This window comes from Lutjanus erythropterus, chromosome 3, assembly GCF_056507025.1.
Source record: "Lutjanus erythropterus isolate fLutEry1 chromosome 3, fLutEry1.hap2, whole genome shotgun sequence".
Lineage (NCBI taxonomy): Eukaryota > Metazoa > Chordata > Actinopteri > Lutjaniformes > Lutjanidae > Lutjanus > Lutjanus erythropterus.
Window position 1 is genome coordinate 27,140,916 of NC_139319.1, and position 19,533 is coordinate 27,160,448.

Genomic DNA, 19,533 nt, shown 5'->3' on the forward strand with positions numbered 1-19,533 from the left:
CCAGCAGAGCTTTGCAAAAATCAGCCAACATTAACATGACCCCTCACATATCAACAAGATTTCAGACTGAAGTAGTTGTAAATCACTTGCAGACCCCTGAAAGCCTTAACAGAAAAAAAAATGTTTTCTTAATGATTCATCACCTGCGACTGACACTGAAATACGCTTTATTCAGAGATATGAACATATAAAAATACTGTTGCTTACCATTGAATACATGGTTGTTAATGATAAGGCTCCTCTTCCACTGGTGGCGCTGTTGCTGATTGTCTGCAATCCAAGTGTTGTGTAGTTTTTAAATCTATCCCATATAACCTGACGAGCAGTGGATTGTTTTCTGCTTCAATATTATTACATTAAATTAAAATTGATATGGACTCAACTTCCACTTCCACCAGTTATTTTGCACACTGAGTCCAGTTAGTAATTTTCAGTGAGAAACATACTGTTTTCACTTACAGACTGTTTTCACAGAGGAGTGCATTGTAATGTCCCAGTGATGTTGAACCTTTGGATATAAAATGTTATCACTTCATCATTTTAATTGTATTAGATATTTGTGTCTAATCTTGTCATAATTAGCACATGAAATCTTGAGTTATGGCTAAAGATGTGTTTAGTGAGGTCACCCTGACCTCAGCCTTTGATCACCAAAATCTAATCATCTCATCCTTGAGTCTACGTGGTCATTTTCAAAGTCTGCAGAAATTCTCTGCAGGCGTTCTTGAGATATCATGTTCACAAGAATGGGATGACCTGAAGGCCTACCAAGGCTGTCACCAACGTGAAGCCATAAAAAAGGTTTCTCAAGGTTTTTCTAAAGTCCCGAATCACAGAGGTCCTTCAGCATACAGTCTTGTCTGAAAACTTGTCTGATAAATTCAGTAGTATGCCAGATTAGCTCCAGACAAGGTGCAAGCCCCCTGACCACACATGCACGCATGCACACAGTCACACTGAAGCAGGTTTAATAAAATCAGACATCCAGGCATCCATAGGTTTCTCACATTTATTACACTGAATGTATATTCACATGTCCTGTGTCTCCTTCTCATTAATGTACACTATTCATTCAGTACGAAAGAAGATCTGTTGCATCAGCCGGCTTCTTTTTAACTTGACCTCAGTGGTCTGTTTTGTAACTCAACTGTCTCAACACAGTATGTCAACACTTTCTGAAGAATTTTCAGCACACTTGTACTCCCTCTTCCTCTCGCTTCAGCTTTATCTGTCTTGATTAATCTGATGCTGTTTAGTTTGTTCCCCACCACCTGCCACATGTTCATAATTTGCAGAGAACACTTTTTTAAAAAAAGTAGAACTAGACGGGTTTAGGGCTGCACCGAGCCTGCAGAGTTTAGGTTTGTGTATGAGGAAGCAGTGTGGTTGCCGACTCAGAGGTGTGAGAGCTCAAACACTTCCTTGTCCGTCTTTACTCTCATCACAGCGACCTGCAGGCAACATCAGCGGCTTACAATCCATCTCAGAGCAGGCTGACCTCACATGTGACACACTGACTCCACATTGTCTAACTTGATATAAGACTCGTCTCAGTTAACTTATTTGTGTGAGGTTTGTGTGTGATGTTAAGAAGCACTGGTGGAATCTAAAAATCTGGTGAGTATTTGCATATTTATTTCTGAAAACCATCAGCTTTTTTTCTGGTTATATTAGAGGTACCACAGATTTGGTTGGCTTTGTTTGTTTAACATGATAATTGAAACATGAAACACTTTGGGGCTGTTTGTCCAATGTATATTTTTTCTTTTACCTAGGTTTAAGTACTTTTTAGACAAAGAATAAGCTAAAACAAGTTGTGTTGAATTATTTCAGTAATGGTCTGCATTCAATAAACCAAATTCTTATGAAATCAGATAATAATCACCGAGTTTTGTAATTATCTACATGTGGCCATGTGGACTCTTATATTATGTTTTAGTTATCGTAAGAGAGAGAAGCAAAACAATCCTTTTTAATTAAAAAAATATGCAAATAGCCTATAACATCTTTTTTTCAAATCAAAGTAACTCAGCCAGATATCATGTTGTCTTATTGTGAACATCAGAGTTCTAAAGTAGTGCAGAAGACAGAGCTGTTAATTTTATCGCAACATCTTTGCACCTCTGCACATAAAGCAACACTCACACACAAAGTTTCCATTTCTCCACACAAGTTTTACAGATAAAACACATTGTTGAAAAAATGTTTTCAAATTGAGCAACAGGCAAATTAAATTTATGTTCTTTTTTGGTCATTCTTGAGATTTAAAAAAAAAAGAAATCAATTGATCAAACACACAGCAGTCTGTATGTCGACTCACATTTCATTCAGCACGTTCGAGCAAAAACAAACTCCGGAGAAGATGAACCACTGAAGCTTCTGAGGGTCTGAACCACCTTGACCCTTCCTTGAGCTGGTCCGTCCAATCATACCAAATTTGTTTGTATGTTGTTTGTTGACTATTCAGATTGTGTTGTTCTGGTCAATATTCAATAGCAGTTTGAACACGTCATCCCTCTGAACTAAGCTCCACATGCCTGTGCAGCCATGAAGAAGAAAACAAATGTGATTGTAATAAATGAATAAGAATGACTGTTGTCACAAAATCTAAGTTCTTCATAGCTAGATTTATCATAAAACTGTGATAAAACAAACTAATGCAGCAGCTTCTTTTTTAAAAAACATATGTTAATTGAATTCCTTTTCAAATAGTTTAACAAATATGTGCATGTATATGTACAGTACAAACAAACATGCAAACAAGTAAATAAGAACATGAGAACCCTCACACCAATTATTGTGCAATCTAATAATACTGAATACAAAACATCTCAAAGTAACAAGTAGGCCTAAGAGATTAAAAGAATAAACTTGTTTCTACAAAACAGTTTCTACAGATTTTCCACCTCATAAAAGTTCATAAAAGAGATTTTCCAATAGGTAAGGAGTTCTCGATAAATCATGAATGTACATTTTTGAAGAGCAAAGATGGTGTAAACCATCAGGGGTGTTCCGGTAAATGATCCTCATAACTGGGCTCAGGCTTTAGGTTTTAACATTTAAGGTTTTTTTTGTATTGCTTGGGTTAAATTCTGATGAATTTTTAAGGTATCAAGGATACATAGTTTAGGACATGCAGACAACTAGTGGTGGAAAGTAAAGTACTGTACTCGTGTAAAAGTTTGAGGTAATTGTACTTAAGTGAAGTAACGCAATTCATTGTTATTATTAAAGATTAAACCAGTGGTTTGCAGTTGAGTTGAGTCAGTTGAGGTGTTTGCAAAGAAAACACAGATTACAGAAAAATCCAAAACACTGATATAGATTTGTGTAGCAGAGTTTGTTTTTTTGTCTTTGCTACCCCATTATTTATCTGACGACCACTTTTTTCTTACTTTTAATTATAAATATCTTTACATTGTTGGTTTGATACTTTTACTCAAGTATAATATCTGAGTACCTCTTCCGCCACTGCAGACAACCTTGAACATGTAACTTAACACGAGACAGAATATCTTCTGTCCAGGAACCTTAGACAATGAAATAACAGGGATTTGTTCCACATTTGACATGTATCAACGAATGAACGTGTTAAATCAGTTAAACAAGGTTGGTGTTATATACAGCCTCATAATTTGTCTGTATTAGTGTAATTGAATTCTTCTCATATGTCTGACCACTAACTTTTACAGAATATTAATCTATAGTTATACTGTCACTTTTTTTTTTTTGCTTAGTGGTGTAACACCTCGTCGTCTCCCCCTCAACTCCTCCTCTGCAGCTTGGTTGAAACACTAGCGCTGAGTCATGAACTGTGTTGCTGTTAAGTGAAATAGCTGCACTTCTGATATGACTGTTTGCCTCGCTGTCAAAAAGCAGGTTTGCAGGAAATTTATGTCACTTTACGAAGTTATTTTTGTGACAGTTTCCATTAGATTTTGACTGTTTTCATCTGCAGCATGAATGCAGGTTTACAGGAGATGAGATGAGAAAACTTGCCAGAGGAAAAATGTAGTAGTAATGTAAGACACCGCTGAACACAGGCCATCTGACAGGCCACCTGGAGTTGGTCAAGCAGAATTTATAAGACAGATCAAGAAGAAAAGTCATGGCTGTGACAAGAACTGACCTCTGACTTACATGCCAAGTGATCCTCAGGGGCTGGTAAACTGGTCGAGCATATTCAGAGCAAAACACAGAGAGGTCCATGAAGAAAACCTCGTATAGGTCAGTGGTTCTCAACATCCCACAATAATCAGGTTGGTGTTTGTGACTTCAACCAAAAAAAAATACACATTTCAGAAAGTCAGGGTAATATTTTACCGTCTAACTTAAAATAATAACATTTGTTTGCGACATTTCGATACTAGAATCAGGGTTTGCCTGATGAAGGTCTAGGACCAAAACATCTCAAGTAAATGCGGCTCGGAGCTCAGTTGTGTTTCTCATTTGATGACGTTGCTGTCTGAATTTGAAGTGATTCACCTGCAGAAAAATGTCAGCCATATCGTGCTATTGAGGTGTGTGTGTGAACATGTCTGTGTTTGTGTGTGTGTGTGTGTGTGTGTGTGTGTGTGTGTGTGTGTGTCCAATCACAACTCACACAGGAACACACTAAATACAATCTAAAATTAAATAAGAACCATTACCCCCAAGCTAAGCAATAGCTAAGTTTGCAATTTTATGTTTTTAGTTTTTTGTTTGTGTCTGTGCAGAACGTGGTGGTTTATGTTGCCCTCATCATTTTTGTGCTGGTTTATAGTTTCAGCCATTAGTGAGGTGGATGTTACATTTCTTAAGGTCAGCTGTGTTTTACATGTTTTTGACTGCTTGTCCATTATGTTTAATGTTATTAAGGAGCGAGCTGATGTTGCTGAGTTTCCTGGCTCTGTCTCAGTGCTGCTTGCCACAGTATGTTATATAAGAGATAATGTGAAGTGAACGTACATTCAAAACTCCTCCCACTCCACATACAACCACTTTACCACAAAAAGAAAAGAAAATCAATGATTTGGGACAAAATAATCATTTAAAAATGGTTGTATTGCTCCACTATGATCTGGTCTACACCCATAGCAACGATCTGTTCTTCATAGCAACAGTCTGCTATACAGAAATTACAGACCTTAGAATGGCATAAATGATCATTCAGAATCAATTATTTAACAAAGCCTTGTGATCATTTCTTTATTCTTCACAACCATCTGGTGACTTCCAGAAATGATCTCGACTCACTCTTTGGGGTTCTGACGCCCAGGTTGAGAACCACTGAAGAGCACACAAAACCAAAACCAACACAACGCTGGAGTAGATTCAAGATGGGTCTGAATAAAGGGCCTACTTAAGTAAATCAGATATTTTAGGGCATCTTTATTTATATTGTTATTTTTTTTAAATTGTCTTTCTATATATACATGTCATATAAATAAAAAACTAAACAAAGAAATGACAAATGTTAAGCAATTGTAACTAAGTATTAAATTGTAATCTACATTTTGTCAACACAAAATCTTTTGTCCTGTCTGATGATCCCACTCTTTCTCTGTGTAATAGTATCAACAATATGTATACTGTATGTCAAAGCACATAGATTTAATTAAGACTCAAGCAGGAAACATGAATGTACAGCTCTGCTGCCCCCTTGTGGCAAATACAAATATCACGAGGAACCCTTTGATCCATCTTTTCACTATTTGCCTTTAGTTCAGTCATTCAGTTCACTCAACCTTTATTTAATCTCAAAGAATCATTGAGGGAGTTCCCTCATTTACAATGATGTCAAGGGTTTGAACAGAAAAACACAACAAGAAAAACAAAACAAAAATATAATAAACAATTAATACAATTAATAAGCATCACAAACAAACAGGCAATAATAGGACAGTTAAAAACAAATACATCTGAGAGCAGAATGATTTATTATTAACTATTATATTTATTTATCGTGGTTGTAAATTGAACAATGGGTACAAAAGTGTTTCATTTCTAAACTTGCTCTCTACCAGAAAACAACTTTGCCCCAGACAAGAACTCACAAATTCTCAAGAAATAAGATTGAAATTTGTAACAAAAACAAAAAGTACATTATGTCATCACTAACACTGGCAATGTGTTTTTTTTAATCCACTAGGTGACTTAGATTTTGGGTGTAGAGTTGGTCTTCCTCCCTCCTGAGTGATGCCTCGTTCTTTCTTGGTGAAGCGAGGAGGGTTGCACCACCTTCGGCCTGCAGCAAGAAGCCCCAGCCCTGGACTGACCCCAGTAACACTTAGCCAGCTAGGAAAACAGCCAGGGTCCTGGGATACATCCCCCGAGTACTCCACAGCAGAAACACCAGACGTTAATGCAGCGCCCTTCACATTATTGCAGCAGGACTGTCAGGCCGACAACCACTCTGATGGAGGTGGACACCTTCAGCCATTCAGTCCTCAATCTTACAGTGGGTGACGGAGACGTTTTATGTTGGTTTACATGGAAATACAAAAGGCTTCCTAGATAACTATAAATAACAACATGATTTTAAAAAAGCAGCAGTGATGGTAAAGCAGAGGACACAGAATAGACTATTTGGTTTATTTATTGTTTGACGGTTTTGTGAGGTATTACACAACTGACCTGTCACAAAGCCACAAAGTAAGCTAGTTAGCCAGACATGCTAATGTTTGTAGTTCATGTTAGTGCAGATAGAGTTTAATGCATTCTTCACAAGTGTGCTCTTGTATTTTATGTTTTTTGAAAGACTACAAAAAGACACCACCACTCAAACAGGCTTAGCAAAAGGTCAATTATTGAAAAACAATCTGGTTGTCTAACATAAGATATTAAATTATTAAAAAGTGTATCAATCCAAGTTTTCAGAAAGTTGCATTAACAGGAGCCGGTCAACTTACCTGTTTGTCTTTGTATTCAGACTGTAGATCTGCTGAGCCCTGCGGTCCCATCAACTCAAATACTTTTCGCCCCGTGGAGAAAGTAGAGTCTCGCCCTCCCACAGCAACAGTCATGTCCACACCTTATGTGAGCTCAGGATATCCAGACAAACTGTCTGTGGGACTGGAAGACTTGACTCAGCACATTCAGATCCTGAGGGAGACCAGGACTCGTGGCGCCTCGAAGATCAGTGCTCCGAGGCAAGAGTGTCCTCTCTGTAGCAAAGTACGGCTTCTCTTCATCACGTTTAATTGCCTTTGTCTTATAAACACATAAACACTCAATGATGCTTTAAGCTAAATGCTAGAAGCATGCTAACATGTTCACAAAGACAAAGCTGCTGATGCTAAACTATAAACTAATGATTACAATGTCCGCCATCTTTGTTTAGTATGTTAGCATGCTAACATTTGCTAATACCCACTCAATACAAAGTTCAGCTAAGGCTGATGGGTATGTCATTAATTTTGCAAGTTAGGCAACAGTGCTTTTGCGGATTTTAATGTCAAGGTAATGTACTGCCGCAGCACACAGTAAGTGAGTTGAGCAGTCTTGCAGTACTAAACTAGGTTCTCTAAACTGTTTTTAAGGTGCTTTGGTATTACAACGGTCATTTATTTCAAAACCTCCATAGTTTGAAAAGTGTCCAAATGGGCCAAAAGCCCAAATGTCAGTAACAGCCCGTTATCCTGAAAACACCCATTGCTCCAACAGGCTGACAGGGGCACAGATACACATATTTAGCACCATGGGCTGAGTTGGTGCTCACTGTACTAACTTCACAGAGAGTGTGATGTTGTTTTGGTGTGTTGTTTTGGGATAATGGTCCAATGGGACATTTTTCAGGCTGTTGGGTTTTCAGAATAACGGGGTGTTGAAACAGTGGGTGGTCCCTTTTGTTTAATCCAATATCTGTGGTGGTCCATATCAGTGTGGCCCCATCAGAACCAAGACTTTTTGACATGACTTTAAAATAGTGACTGAAGTTATAATATGTAACATTTTTGTGATTAAAATGCCTAAAAATTCTAGATACGTAATATATTTTAATGAGTTATATAGATACATTATCCAAAATGTTTCCATTAATGATTAAACCCAGAGAAATAAATAATTTATTCAAGGTAGCTAGTTGCAGAAACCTCCAGGAAAACAGGTGATACATCGGAAAATGAGGTTGGAGGTCTGCAAATGTGACTAAACATTAACATGAATGAAACTTTAATACATTATCTTGTTTGTGAACAGGATTTCTGCCTGAGTCATGTCAGATAGATTTTCATCTGCAGTCCTGGTTGTTTAACAATGAAGAAAACAACTCCCATATGCTACTTCAGATGTAGTCAAACTACATATTTTGTTATTGTTTTAATGTGAGAGAGACCCTAACTGCAGATTTCACATATAGTGTGTTCAAAAGACTAACAGGAAATGGAACAAATAAAAAAAATGTGTGTAATAATTTTGTTTTTGTTTTTTAGTGTTAAACTTTGCTCATGTTGCCCTTGCAGATATTTTCATGTCTGTCAAGTCTGAAGACTCACATATGCAAGAGTCATGGAAGAGCGCCTCTGTCAGCGGTACACATGAAGTCCAGCAGGACAGACAGGCCTACTGAGAGGTCACGATGCAGGGGCAAGGTCAGCATCACATCTCTTTTTATATGGAATTATCTAGGTATGTGTTTGGACATGCTGAAATAATCAGTGTTAGGCGCTTATGAGGTACAACACTCCTGAATCCATAACTACAGTGCCTGTTGTTGTAGGAGAGGACGTTTGGCTGTACAGTGTGTGGAAAAGTGTTCAAGCGCTCTTCCACCCTCTCCACTCATCTGCTCATACATTCAGACACCCGGCCTTACCCCTGCCAGTACTGTGGCAAAAGGTTCCACCAGAAGTCTGACATGAAGAAACACACCTTCATACACACCGGTGGGTATATGTGTCCCCTTTTGTTGTTTTTATATGTGAAAGTCTACCACTGACTTCATTCATATGAAATTACTGAACTGAACAGTAATCAACTAATCAGTAGCATTAATCGCTTACTTTTCCAGCACATATATCCCATCTTTGCACATGAATTCAAATTCACTGTATTATGTGCAACACAAACAAATGTGTAGTGTTTACAAATGTCTGTTGTACAACCCAGGCTCCCAAAAAAAGTTAGGGTGCTGTGTAGAATGTAAATAAAAAGAGAATGCAATGATTTGCAAATCCTTTTTGACATATATTCAGTTGAATACAGTACAAAGACGAGGTATTTTATGTTCAAATTGATACACTCACACTGAGTTTGATGCCTGCAACACATCTGGAAAAAGTTAGGACAGGGACATTTACCTCTGTGTTACATCACTTTTTCTTGTATCAACACTCAGTAAGCGTGAAGTTTTCAATGCAAACCTCTTTCCCAACACAGCTTCAGTTGCTCAACAGTGCAGGGTCTCTGTTGTTGTATTTTGTGCTTCATAATACAACACATTTCCAGGGCAGACAGGTCTGGACTGCAGGCAGGTCAGTCTAGTTCCTGAACTCTTTCACTATGAAGCTACACTGTTGTGCATAATGTGTCTTTGCATTGCCTTGTTGAAATAAGCAGAGACATCCCTGAAAAAGATGTTGCTTTAAAACTGACTGATGTCATGGGCCCTAACACACCTTCATACCATCATGTTGGATTATTTGCCCATGCAGCTTTTCACAAACTCTTGTTTAATACTCAATCATGATACGGTCACCTGTTATCAGTTCATCCAGTTACCTTTACACTTGTTTTTTGAGCATTCCACGATTTTTCCAGTCATTTTTTTGCCCGTCTCCACTTTTTTTGAATGTGTTGCAGGCATCAAATTCAGAATGCGTGTATATTAAAAACATAATAAAAACAAGTCTATTAGTTTAAAAATTAAATATCTTGTCTTTGCACTGTACTCCACTGAATACAAGTCAAAAAGGATTTGAAAATCATTGCATTCTACTTTAATTTACATTTTACACAGCGTCCCAACTTTTTTGTAATTGGGGTTGTATTTTGTCACCATACAGTCCCCTAGTAGTACTCTAACCTCTAACGACTTTACGGCTGGAAATGCTTAAAATTAAATCACATTTGTTTTATCCATACAAAAGCCAAATGGTATAAAAAGTATGTGCTGGACTATGTTTTGTCTCGTCACGGCCTGTCCAAGAAATAGTCTGGTACATTAATTGCTGTAAAACCATATCTCATTGTGTTTACACTTTGTTTTTTATACAGATTAAACAGATGAGATGTGATGTTTCAAGATGTGTGAATTAAATAAGTTAATATATTAAATAGTTAAAGTGCTATTCCTCTTTGTTTTGTCCATTAAATCTTCACAGTTTAAACCTGCGTCCCGTGTATTCATATGACTTGTGCTGTGTTTGTGTGTCAGGGGAGAAGCCCCATGTGTGTCAGATATGTGGGAAGGCATTCAGCCAGAGCTCCAACCTCATCACCCACAGCCGTAAACACAAGGACGACCGGCCCTACCACTGTCCTCACTGCCTCTACGGCTTCCAGCACAAAGTGGACCTGCGGCAGCACCAGGAGCACCACTGCACCTACCGCTGACAAGAGCCCTCACGGGTAAAGATCAAGGTCCATCAGCAGGAGAGTAATGCAGCACAAGCTCCAACCATTTGTCGTGTTCTCCTCAGACAGTCCACTTAAAGCTGAATATGAGAGCTGCACATGGCCCCTGTGCAAGGACTAATTATCCTGTTGTCACCTTTGACCACATGTGACTGACTGGTAGGTGGGAAGTCTAACTGATCACAAGTGAGATTTAATCAGCAGACAGCTGCTTGTATTTAGTGTTGAATTTCACCTGAAGTCTCTGGGTTGGGGTAATTCCCTTATCACTTTGTGTTACTCCATGTTGCTTAGAAATGCTCTGTGAGACCCGATATGTATATATTATTGACTTTCACTATAAATAAACACTGTTAATACAACTGAACTGAAGAGCTGACTCCCAGGATAGGAAGGGATTCAAAACTTTACGAGGAATAGACCGTAACAGGCACAGGGTGGTTTTGTGTCTGAAGTGCTGAAGTAAATTAAAGTAAAGTAAATGATTTGCAATAGCAACTATAACAGCCACTAAATCCAGTCTATAAGAGAAATTCTCCCACCTAATTTTCTTATATTCTCTGTAGATTTGCGGTCAAGTAAAAGAATAGCTGAACTTTTACTTTTCCTCCATTGGACTCAGATCTACCACTGTAGAAATGCAGCTTTGACCCAGACTGGTGACGCTACATGTACATGATTTCACCTTCAGATGAAACAAACTGTAGAATTAATGTGGTCCATTATTTGTATTAAACTATGTGTCATTTGCCCTGCTTAATCCAAACGCTAAGTCAACAGCAGTGCAGTGAAGTATATAAAACGTAAGTGAAATACTCTTTTCTCCTTTACAGCAAATTATCACACAAGGTATCAGCAGGTGACTGTATAATCTCTTTTGTGGGTTTTCAGGCAGTGTTGTTAAGACATGTAATAAATACTGCCACATCTGCTAGCCACAGTAGCCAGGAAGCTCAAAAATAAAGGAACAATTTTCAGTTGGTTAATCCATCCATGTTTTTCCATGTTGTGTCATTTATGAGTTATTGTTATGTACTGCTGGTAAATATTGAAAAAAAAGTGATAAATAATAATTTCTTCTAAGCCCAGCTTTGTCTCGCTCCCAACTTGTCAGATACCGATGATTTGCACCATTCTTAGCAGAAAGCAGTGCACCACACATTTCAAGTGACCTCAGTGTAAACCATTCATGACTCATGCAAACAAATGACCAGGGTTTGTGTCACGTGTGAAACCAAAGTTGCAACATACATTTTAATGTTACATGTGGGACTTTGGACATGTGACTTTTGTGTGGCGAGTAGCTTAAGTGATGTCACGTGACATATTATGTAAAGTAACGTAGTTATGGTAACCCCTAACATGGTCTTATCCTAAACCTAACCAAATAATTTTGTTCCTAAACCTAAATAAGTGGTTCACAGCATGAGGCATATGTTAGAAAGGCTTTGTGGCTGCATCAGGTCCAGCTGCTAAAAGGTATCTTGTGTTTCAGTATCAGACACCGAGGGGTGGTGACAAATCATCAGTATGTGATGAGTTGGGATGAGAATGTTTTGCTAGACCATACATTCTGGGGGGTATGACCATGAAACAGGCTTTAAGTTATTCTCAGGGGTTGTTGTTTATTGGGTAGCAATGATGTGAAGACGATAAAGAAATGTCCGCTGACACCGACTTGATTATATAATAACAAGTTTATTACAAAGAAGTTCAGCATCCATCAGGCACCATGGTTTGCCTGTGAGAGGATTCAAAGCCAATATGAATCTCACTGCCCACAGGTCATGTAACTTGACTTATATAGATTTGGTTGTCCATTGTTCCACAAAAATAACCCCACACATATAGGATTCTCTAAGAGGACACCCCACATAAGTTATGACATAAGGGAAGACCTCACTTTCTCAAAATGTATAGAGGGCCTCACTTCCTTCTAAACAGGAAGAGGACCTCTCAAAACCGAGAGGTACCAACTTCTTGACAATCCCTTGTAATAATTTATGTGCAGTACAATTATCTTAAACATGTACATATCTTTGTTTCTTCACACTCTTTAGACACCACAGGGTATTAAAAAAAAGTCTAAACAGAGTTCCTACACAGTATGGGAAAGTATGGATTTTTATTTGAGTTATTTCCAGGTCTGGATAAGTAAAGTAGAAAAAGGAGTATGCAAAAAATATTTGTGTTTTTAGGTTATTGCCCTCATTCTGTTTTCCATTTTAAAATTCAGAATATCTAAAAAAACACAAAGTGTTTTTGCTCATGTTTGGAGATGTTTGGAGCCAGCAGCCAACAAGCAATGTTGTCGAAGTAACAGGGTTGTGTCATATATGGAAAATGTGGCCTCTGCCTCAGTCACACAGTAATTTTACAGTTTAAAATGTCCTTGAACACTTTTACTTTTGTTGCCATTGATCAAATATGCAAACCATTCTGCATAATGTCAAATGCCACAGATCAGTTTTAATGATTCTTAATTGCAAAAGTTCTGTTCAGTCAAGAATGGGCGTGGTTTAAAATAAAACAGACAAGACACTTATTTAACAATAATTCACTAAATGTTTTCCAGGGAACACGTCCTCAGATCCCCTGTCCCTTCATGGACACAGTGAATAAAGAAGGCTGCACATATGTGTTGAAAATTAAATTATGTCGGCTTTTTCCAACTCGCTTTTGTTTTTTATTTATACAACATAATAAAAATATGGTGGAATTCAATATGTTAAGAGAAAATAGAATGAGTATAGGTAGCAAAAGTCTATTGAGAAGGGTGGAAATTTGAGTGAGGTAAAGTAAAGAATTTTGAAATGAAAAATGTGTAGGAACCCTGTTTTAAACTGAACTCAATGAACTCTGCTGAAACCCTGTTACACAGAGAGTACTGCATACTGCATATACCTAAAACACAAAGATATCACTCGTGGTTTTGCTTTGCATTATGTTTATTTAGCTTAACTTTTGACATAGGATACACATCATCATCATCATCATCATCATCATCATCATCATCATCATCATCAGAGTGCTTCCTTTATGATTTGTAGGAGGCTTCAGCTGTTAATAGCCTTTATTGTTTTTGTACCACTTCGCTCTGATAACAACATCGTTGGAGTAGTTTCCGCCTGTTGTTTTGGCATCCACACCAGCATAGGAATGGACGTTTCCATCTCCCTTGTTGTAGGCTGCGAGCCCTCCTGCAGAGACAAATGCAGATGAGAACAAAGTGGAACAAAGTGTGAAGAGCGCTGATGCATGTGTGAGTCTGCTGGTTCAGTAAAACAAACCTCTCAACCTCTGCTCTGTGTTCCAGCTAGGAAATTTGTTGCCAATCCGTTTGATAAAATAAATCAAGATTTCGGTGGCTTGGCAGAGGTGTTTCTCACTGTCCCATGCACCCTCTGGAGTGTGTCCACCCCCGCCTTTTTCTACCGGAACAACATCAACCTGCAGAAATGGGATGAACACTGTTGTTACTGTACTGAAATGTGAAGCTTTAATAGTGGATATAAGTAAAACAGTAGTATTTGTTACAACCTGCATCAGTCCCCAGGCCTTCCTATTATCACCCCAGCCATTGTCTAGTGTTGCTCCAGCACTGGACTCTCTGGAGATGATGGCAGCAATGAGAGCTGGATCTATTCCATATTTCCGTCCCACTGTGTTGATTTTAGACCTGTACTTTTCCATTCTGCCTGCATCATCAGCTGCCAATTTGTTTGATGCCTCAGAGGATCCAGTGGTTTCAACCCTCATGATGTTTCCATAACCTGCAAATGTGTTTTTTTTTATTATAATTTTTCATCAACACACCTGTTCATCAACATTATCACGAAGCACGAGGACATGAAGGGAAGGGACCCTACACATCTTTACAAACAAGAGCCACAGTAACATGAGTGTGTATAAAAGGCATGTCTGGTAGCTACAACAGGCGCTACAGCAGTAACTAGAAGATGGCAGATTTCTGCAACAGATAGTTTAGTTTGAGTTTTGGTTTGGTTTTTTTGGTGCATTGAATAGTGTGTTGGCATTTATTTATCAGATTATTTTTATCAACACACTTGTACATCAAGATTAGCACAAAGCATGAGGACTTATATATAAAATACATATACAATGTGTTTCAAAGATGTTATAATATTATCTTTGAAAATATAAACATTTAATGTAAAGGTAAAGTGATAAGATACACTATGGTTCCCTGCAAATAAGTATTCCAGCATTTCTAAGTTCCAACAGTAAAATAATAGAAGCACTCACTCATCTTTGCTGTTTCCTCTTCTGATGATCCCTTTGAAACTGGAATGTAAGAGCTGCAACACAGCGACCTTCTCCTTCTCTGTGTTCTAAGCATGCAGGATGGTTGTATTTATACCATTATGTTTACTTTTGGTTTCACTAGGATTTCCTCATCTTGCCTGCAACAGTTATCAGCTGCAGAGGGGTGGTCTGGATGGTTGCCAGTGCAGAAAAGCATGTGATTTACAAGAAATAGCTCTGACTGACTATAAAAGGCATAAAATCATCACAGCTTATTGTGACAGGTTTTAAATCAGGCAATGTAGTGAACACATCTGAGCTTTGGAAATAATTACTTTTTTTTTATATACATTTATTTAGCAGACACTAAATAACGACTTACATTAAATGCATTTAACCATGTGGAGACAAAAAATACCAAGAATAATAAAATTTCAAAAACTATTCCTGCAAAGACGCTGAGTCTCAAGTAGCAGAAACATGACTTCACTTTAGTTTATGTTACACACTTGGATGAGTTAAAGAATTTTCCAGGCATGCATGAATGGTTTTAAAGAACTTTATTTTGTCTCTTTTCTTCCCTGTAATCACAGAACCAGATATCAGCCCTCTGCATCACAATGTTTACTGAATTGTTTTTCTATAACAAAATTAAATCTTTCATTTCAACCCAAGTGCATAAAACACAAATTACTGCATCATGTCACATTATCACAACATTTGCACCCATTAGATTATTATAGAGTAAAGAAAAATAAAGATTTTAAAAAAAAGTAGTGATTTCACTTAAGTTTACAGTACAGTTATATTGTAATTTGTCCCACATGGTGTCAGCTGCAGAGGTGTGGTCTGCAGACCTGGATGGTCGCCAGTGCAGAAAAGCAAGTGATTAACAAGAAACAGCCCTGACTGACTGTAACGGGCACAGAATCATCACAGCTTATTGTGACAGGCTTTAAACCAGTTTACTTGAGTTCAGATTTCACAAATCTATTGCAGTAAGTTTCCTTGAAACTTTGTGTTTTCCCACATTTTTATTTATTTATTTTTTTTTTTAATTATGAATTATTGCTAAGCACTGCTGGAAATCACTGAAAAAATGTGATGTAATACTACTTATTTCTAGGCCATCTATTTTTTGCTGTTATGACAATAATGCAGGTAAATTGTGTGGCATTAAAAATGTCATAAGAGGTCTTTAACTTGGTGAATCCTACCAAAACCCTGTTACACAGATAGTACTGCATACTGCATATACCAAAAACACAGAGATATCACTTGCTTTGTGTTTATTATGTTTATTTAGCTTAACTTTTGACATAGGATACACATAATCATCATCATCATCATCATCAGAGTGCTTCCTTTATGATTTGTAGGAGGCTTCAGCTGTTAATAGCCTTTATTGTTTTTGTACCACTTCGCTCTGGCAACAACATCGTTGGAGTAGTCTCCGCCTGTTGTGTTGGCATCCACACCTTCATAGGAATGGACGTTTCCATCTCCCATGTTGTAGGCTGCGATCCCTCCTGCAGAGACAAATACAGATGACAACAAAGTGGAACAAAGTGTGAAGAGCGCTGATGCATGTGTGAGTCTACTGGTTCAGTAAAACAAACCTTTCAACCTCTGCTCTGTGTTCCAGCTAGGAAATTTGTTGCCAATCCGTTTGATAAAATAAACCAAGATTTCGGTGGCTTGGCAGAGGTGTTCCTCACTGTCCCATGCACCCCGTGCAGTGTGTCCACCCCCATGTGGATTTACATCAACCTAGGGAAATGGGATGAACACTGTTGTTACTGTACTGAAATGTGAAGCTTTAATAGTGGATATAAGTACAGTAGTACAACAGTAGTATCTGTTACAACCTGCATCAGTCCCCAGGCATTCCCACCATCACCCCAGCCATTGTCTAGTACATTTCCAGCCCTTGACTCTCTGGAGATGATGGCAGCAATGAGAGCTGGATCTATTCCATATTTCTGTCCCACTGTGTTGATTTTAGACCTGTACTTTTCCATTCTGCCTGCATCGGTAGCTGCCATGGTGTTTGATGCCTCCACACCTTTAGAGAGAAATCAAACAGAGAACAGGATTATGGACTCTACATCTACCTAACATCTATTTCCTGTATCATATATCTAGAAACACTGTGGACGCAGATCTGCAGTGTTTACCTGAGCATCCCAGCCTGTCCTGCTGAGACGTTTGCCATGAAGCACCAGTAGCTTCAACCCTCATGATGTTTCCATAACCTGCAAATGTTTTTTTTTTATTATTATTATTTTTCATCAGCACACACACAGCAACACACAAAAAGTATTTTAAAGATCACTTCTACTTCCATCAATCAATATGACACTATGCTCAAAATGCTTCAGTAGACATACTCCAAAACACAGCCTGAAGATTCCTACTTAGTTTTATGATGACTGAACGATAGTTAAAGAGTCATGGCTGTTTGGCACAAACAAACAAATACAGAAAGCTTCATGCGCTTCAGGCCTGAATCCTAAAATGAATAAGGTTTAAAAAACATACAGTGTGTCCTAATATTTCCTTTGAAAATATAAAGATCTTGGAGAATTTAGACGACTTAATATATAAAGGAATAAGCACACTTTTGTCCTCTCTGGATAAGTATTCCAGTGTTTGGAAGTCCTGTTGTCTATTCATAACACAAGCAAGTCTACAGCTTAAATTCAGACCAACATCAAAATAACACAAGCACTCACCCATCTTTCCTGCTTCCTTTTGTGTTCTGCTCTTGAAACTGGAACGTGAGATCTGCAACAGGGTTCCTCTGTCCACTCTTTGGTGTAACCCTGCAGCAGGGCTTCATTTATACCAGCATTTTCACTTTTGCTTTCACTATGATCTCGTCTGTTATTCTATTTGCCACCTGCAGAGGGGACTATTCAGCAGATTTACCAGAGGAGACAATCAGCTGATTTACAGGAAGGAGTCCTCCTTGTTTGTAACATGTCACAGGACCATAGATCATCATCAGTCAGCAGTTTAATATAGCAAGCTGTAAACCAGGAAACCTTTGGACAGCAATGTGCAGGATTTGTGCAAATTCCATGAGGACACCCTCCCATCCCAGAGCCCCTGCCCAATTCCCTTAGAAAGGCACTTTAGACTGCCACCAAAAATGTATATAGTTTAGTTTAGTTTAGGCTTTTATCCGAGGTGACTTACAATATATGCATTAAACCATGTGGATGGGATAAGCTATTCCTCTATTAGTCCTATAATGGGGAAATTTTCAGTGTTACAGCAGTAAAGTAGATAGAAAAAATGTAAAGAAGCATCAATAAAAATAAAATATAAAAATATAAGCAAGAGGAAATATTAAAAATATGAACAATTTAAACAAAAGTAAATATGAAAATGGGAACAATATAAACAAGGAAAAAATAGGAACGATACATATAATATACACAGACACAATATTAAACAAAGAATGATGATGATAACACACCTGATTACTGTACTTTGATATGTAAAAAAATCACCTGATTGAAATATTAAATATAGCACATAAAAATCAACATTCACCTGTGTGAAATATTGCAAAATATGAAGTGACACTAGTCCTGAATAATTACTAATATTGCACAATTGGTGTACATTGTACTGCAGACTAATTGTCAGTTTTGGTAAGTACGTGGTGAGTTATGTTGTGGTTGTCTTCTTGTCTCTTGGTTATACAGTCTGACAGCTGCAGGAAGGAAGGACTTGCGATAACGTTCCTCTACACTCTTTGGGTGAAGCAGTCTGTTGCTGAAGGAGCTCTTCAGTGCTGTGATGGTGTCCTGCACAGGATGGGAGTCATTGTCAGCTATAATCATGGATGATAGCTTAGCCATCCTCCACTGGGTTGAGGGGGCATCCCAGGACAGAGCTGGCCTTCCTGATCAGTTTGTCGAGGGTCTTCCTGTCAGCCGTCGAGATGCTGCTCCCCCAGCAGACTGCTCCATACAAGTTAATGAATATTAATAATGAATATTTTGCAGACCAGGTACTGAAATCTGCAGAGGCAATCGGCCTTTTATCATGAACTATATTCAGAACAAGTGTTAGTGTTATTCACTTTCGGTATGACTTACATTTTACAAGCTTTGAACTTATCTTAAGTTAACTTATCTTATCTTAGTTAACTTAATTACCTTAATCTTTCACTTTCATGTTTGTCTTCATATCTTTAGGCTATAAACCAGGCAAAGTACGAAATGCATCTTTAAAAAAACATGTTGCATGTCTTCAATTCCACTAAGTTCATTTTATTTGAAAAATGTTGAGATTTGGAAACACCTATTTTCATAAGTCTACATTTTTTCATTTTTAATCCTTACTAGAAGTTAATGAGCTCCCTGATTCTTTGCAGGTCGGGTAGTGAAATCTGCTGAAGTCATATTTAGTCTTTTACTCTGAGCTTAAAGCTATAAAATGCAAATACATACTAACTACTACTAATTCTAAACCTATGTTCTATATTTTGTTGAGTGGTATAGTTACATTATCCCAACAACATTAACACTCAGAGAAATCTGTCATTTATTCAGGATAACAGTACATTTCTTGCTCTCCATTGCTAGCTAGTTGCTAGAACATCCAGGAAAATATGGGATACATCTGGATACATCTGGTATGTCAAAGAGTGAGGAAGGAAGTCTGTGCATGTGACTAAACATAACATGAATAAAACTT

At 37.8% G+C, this 19,533-nt stretch overlaps 2 protein-coding genes across 4 annotated transcripts; one reads left to right on the forward strand and one right to left on the reverse strand.

The window, feature by feature from the left end:
* The first annotated feature begins 1,270 nt into the window (after window positions 1–1,270).
* On the forward strand, window positions 1,271–10,967 carry LOC146330152 (uncharacterized). Its single transcript, XM_084715640.1, has 6 exons — window positions 1,271–1,617; window positions 6,131–6,439; window positions 6,911–7,155; window positions 8,442–8,570; window positions 8,699–8,864; window positions 10,355–10,967. Exons 2-6 carry the CDS (start codon window positions 6,178–6,180, stop codon window positions 10,531–10,533), a joined length of 981 nt encoding a protein of 326 aa, XP_084571766.1. The 5' UTR covers window positions 1,271–1,617; window positions 6,131–6,177; the 3' UTR covers window positions 10,534–10,967.
* A 2,517-nt stretch (window positions 10,968–13,484) lies between these two features.
* Window positions 13,485–17,693, reverse strand: LOC146330153 (lysozyme g-like). Of its 3 annotated transcripts, none has more exons than XM_084715643.1 (5): window positions 17,556–17,693; window positions 16,998–17,075; window positions 16,689–16,885; window positions 13,845–14,004; window positions 13,485–13,754 (listed from the first exon to the last, which is right to left on the reverse strand). In XM_084715643.1, exons 1-5 carry the CDS (start codon window positions 17,557–17,559, stop codon window positions 13,618–13,620), a joined length of 576 nt encoding a protein of 191 aa, XP_084571769.1. In that variant the 5' UTR covers window positions 17,560–17,693; the 3' UTR covers window positions 13,485–13,617. The 3 variants fall into 3 exon arrangements, with proteins under 3 accessions (XP_084571769.1, XP_084571768.1, XP_084571770.1); XM_084715644.1 differs by lacking the exons at window positions 13,485–13,754; window positions 13,845–14,004 and adding exons at window positions 15,364–16,349; window positions 16,440–16,590; XM_084715642.1 differs by lacking the exons at window positions 16,689–16,885; window positions 16,998–17,075; window positions 17,556–17,693 and adding exons at window positions 14,095–14,327; window positions 14,821–14,969.
* Window positions 17,694–19,533: the final 1,840 nt, after the last annotated feature.

Coding starts and splice junctions, on each gene's coding strand:
- LOC146330152 (XM_084715640.1), top strand. CDS start 6,178: ATGCCTCGTTCTTTCTTGGTGAAGCGAGGAGGGTTGCACCACCTTCGG. Junction 6,440..6,910: donor ATTCAGTCCTCAATCTTACA/GTGGGTGACGGA, acceptor CTTTGTATTCAG/ACTGTAGATCTGCTGAGCCC. Junction 8,571..8,698: donor GGTCACGATGCAGGGGCAAG/GTCAGCATCACA, acceptor CTGTTGTTGTAG/GAGAGGACGTTTGGCTGTAC.
- LOC146330153 (XM_084715642.1), bottom strand. CDS start 14,914: ATGCTTAGAACACAGAGAAGGAGAAGGTCGCTGTGTTGCAGCTCTTAC. Junction 14,328..14,820: donor AGAGGAAACAGCAAAGATGA/GTGAGTGCTTCT, acceptor ACACATTTGCAG/GTTATGGAAACATCATGAGG. Junction 14,005..14,094: donor AGGCCTGGGGACTGATGCAG/GTTGTAACAAAT, acceptor CCATTTCTGCAG/GTTGATGTTGTTCCGGTAGA.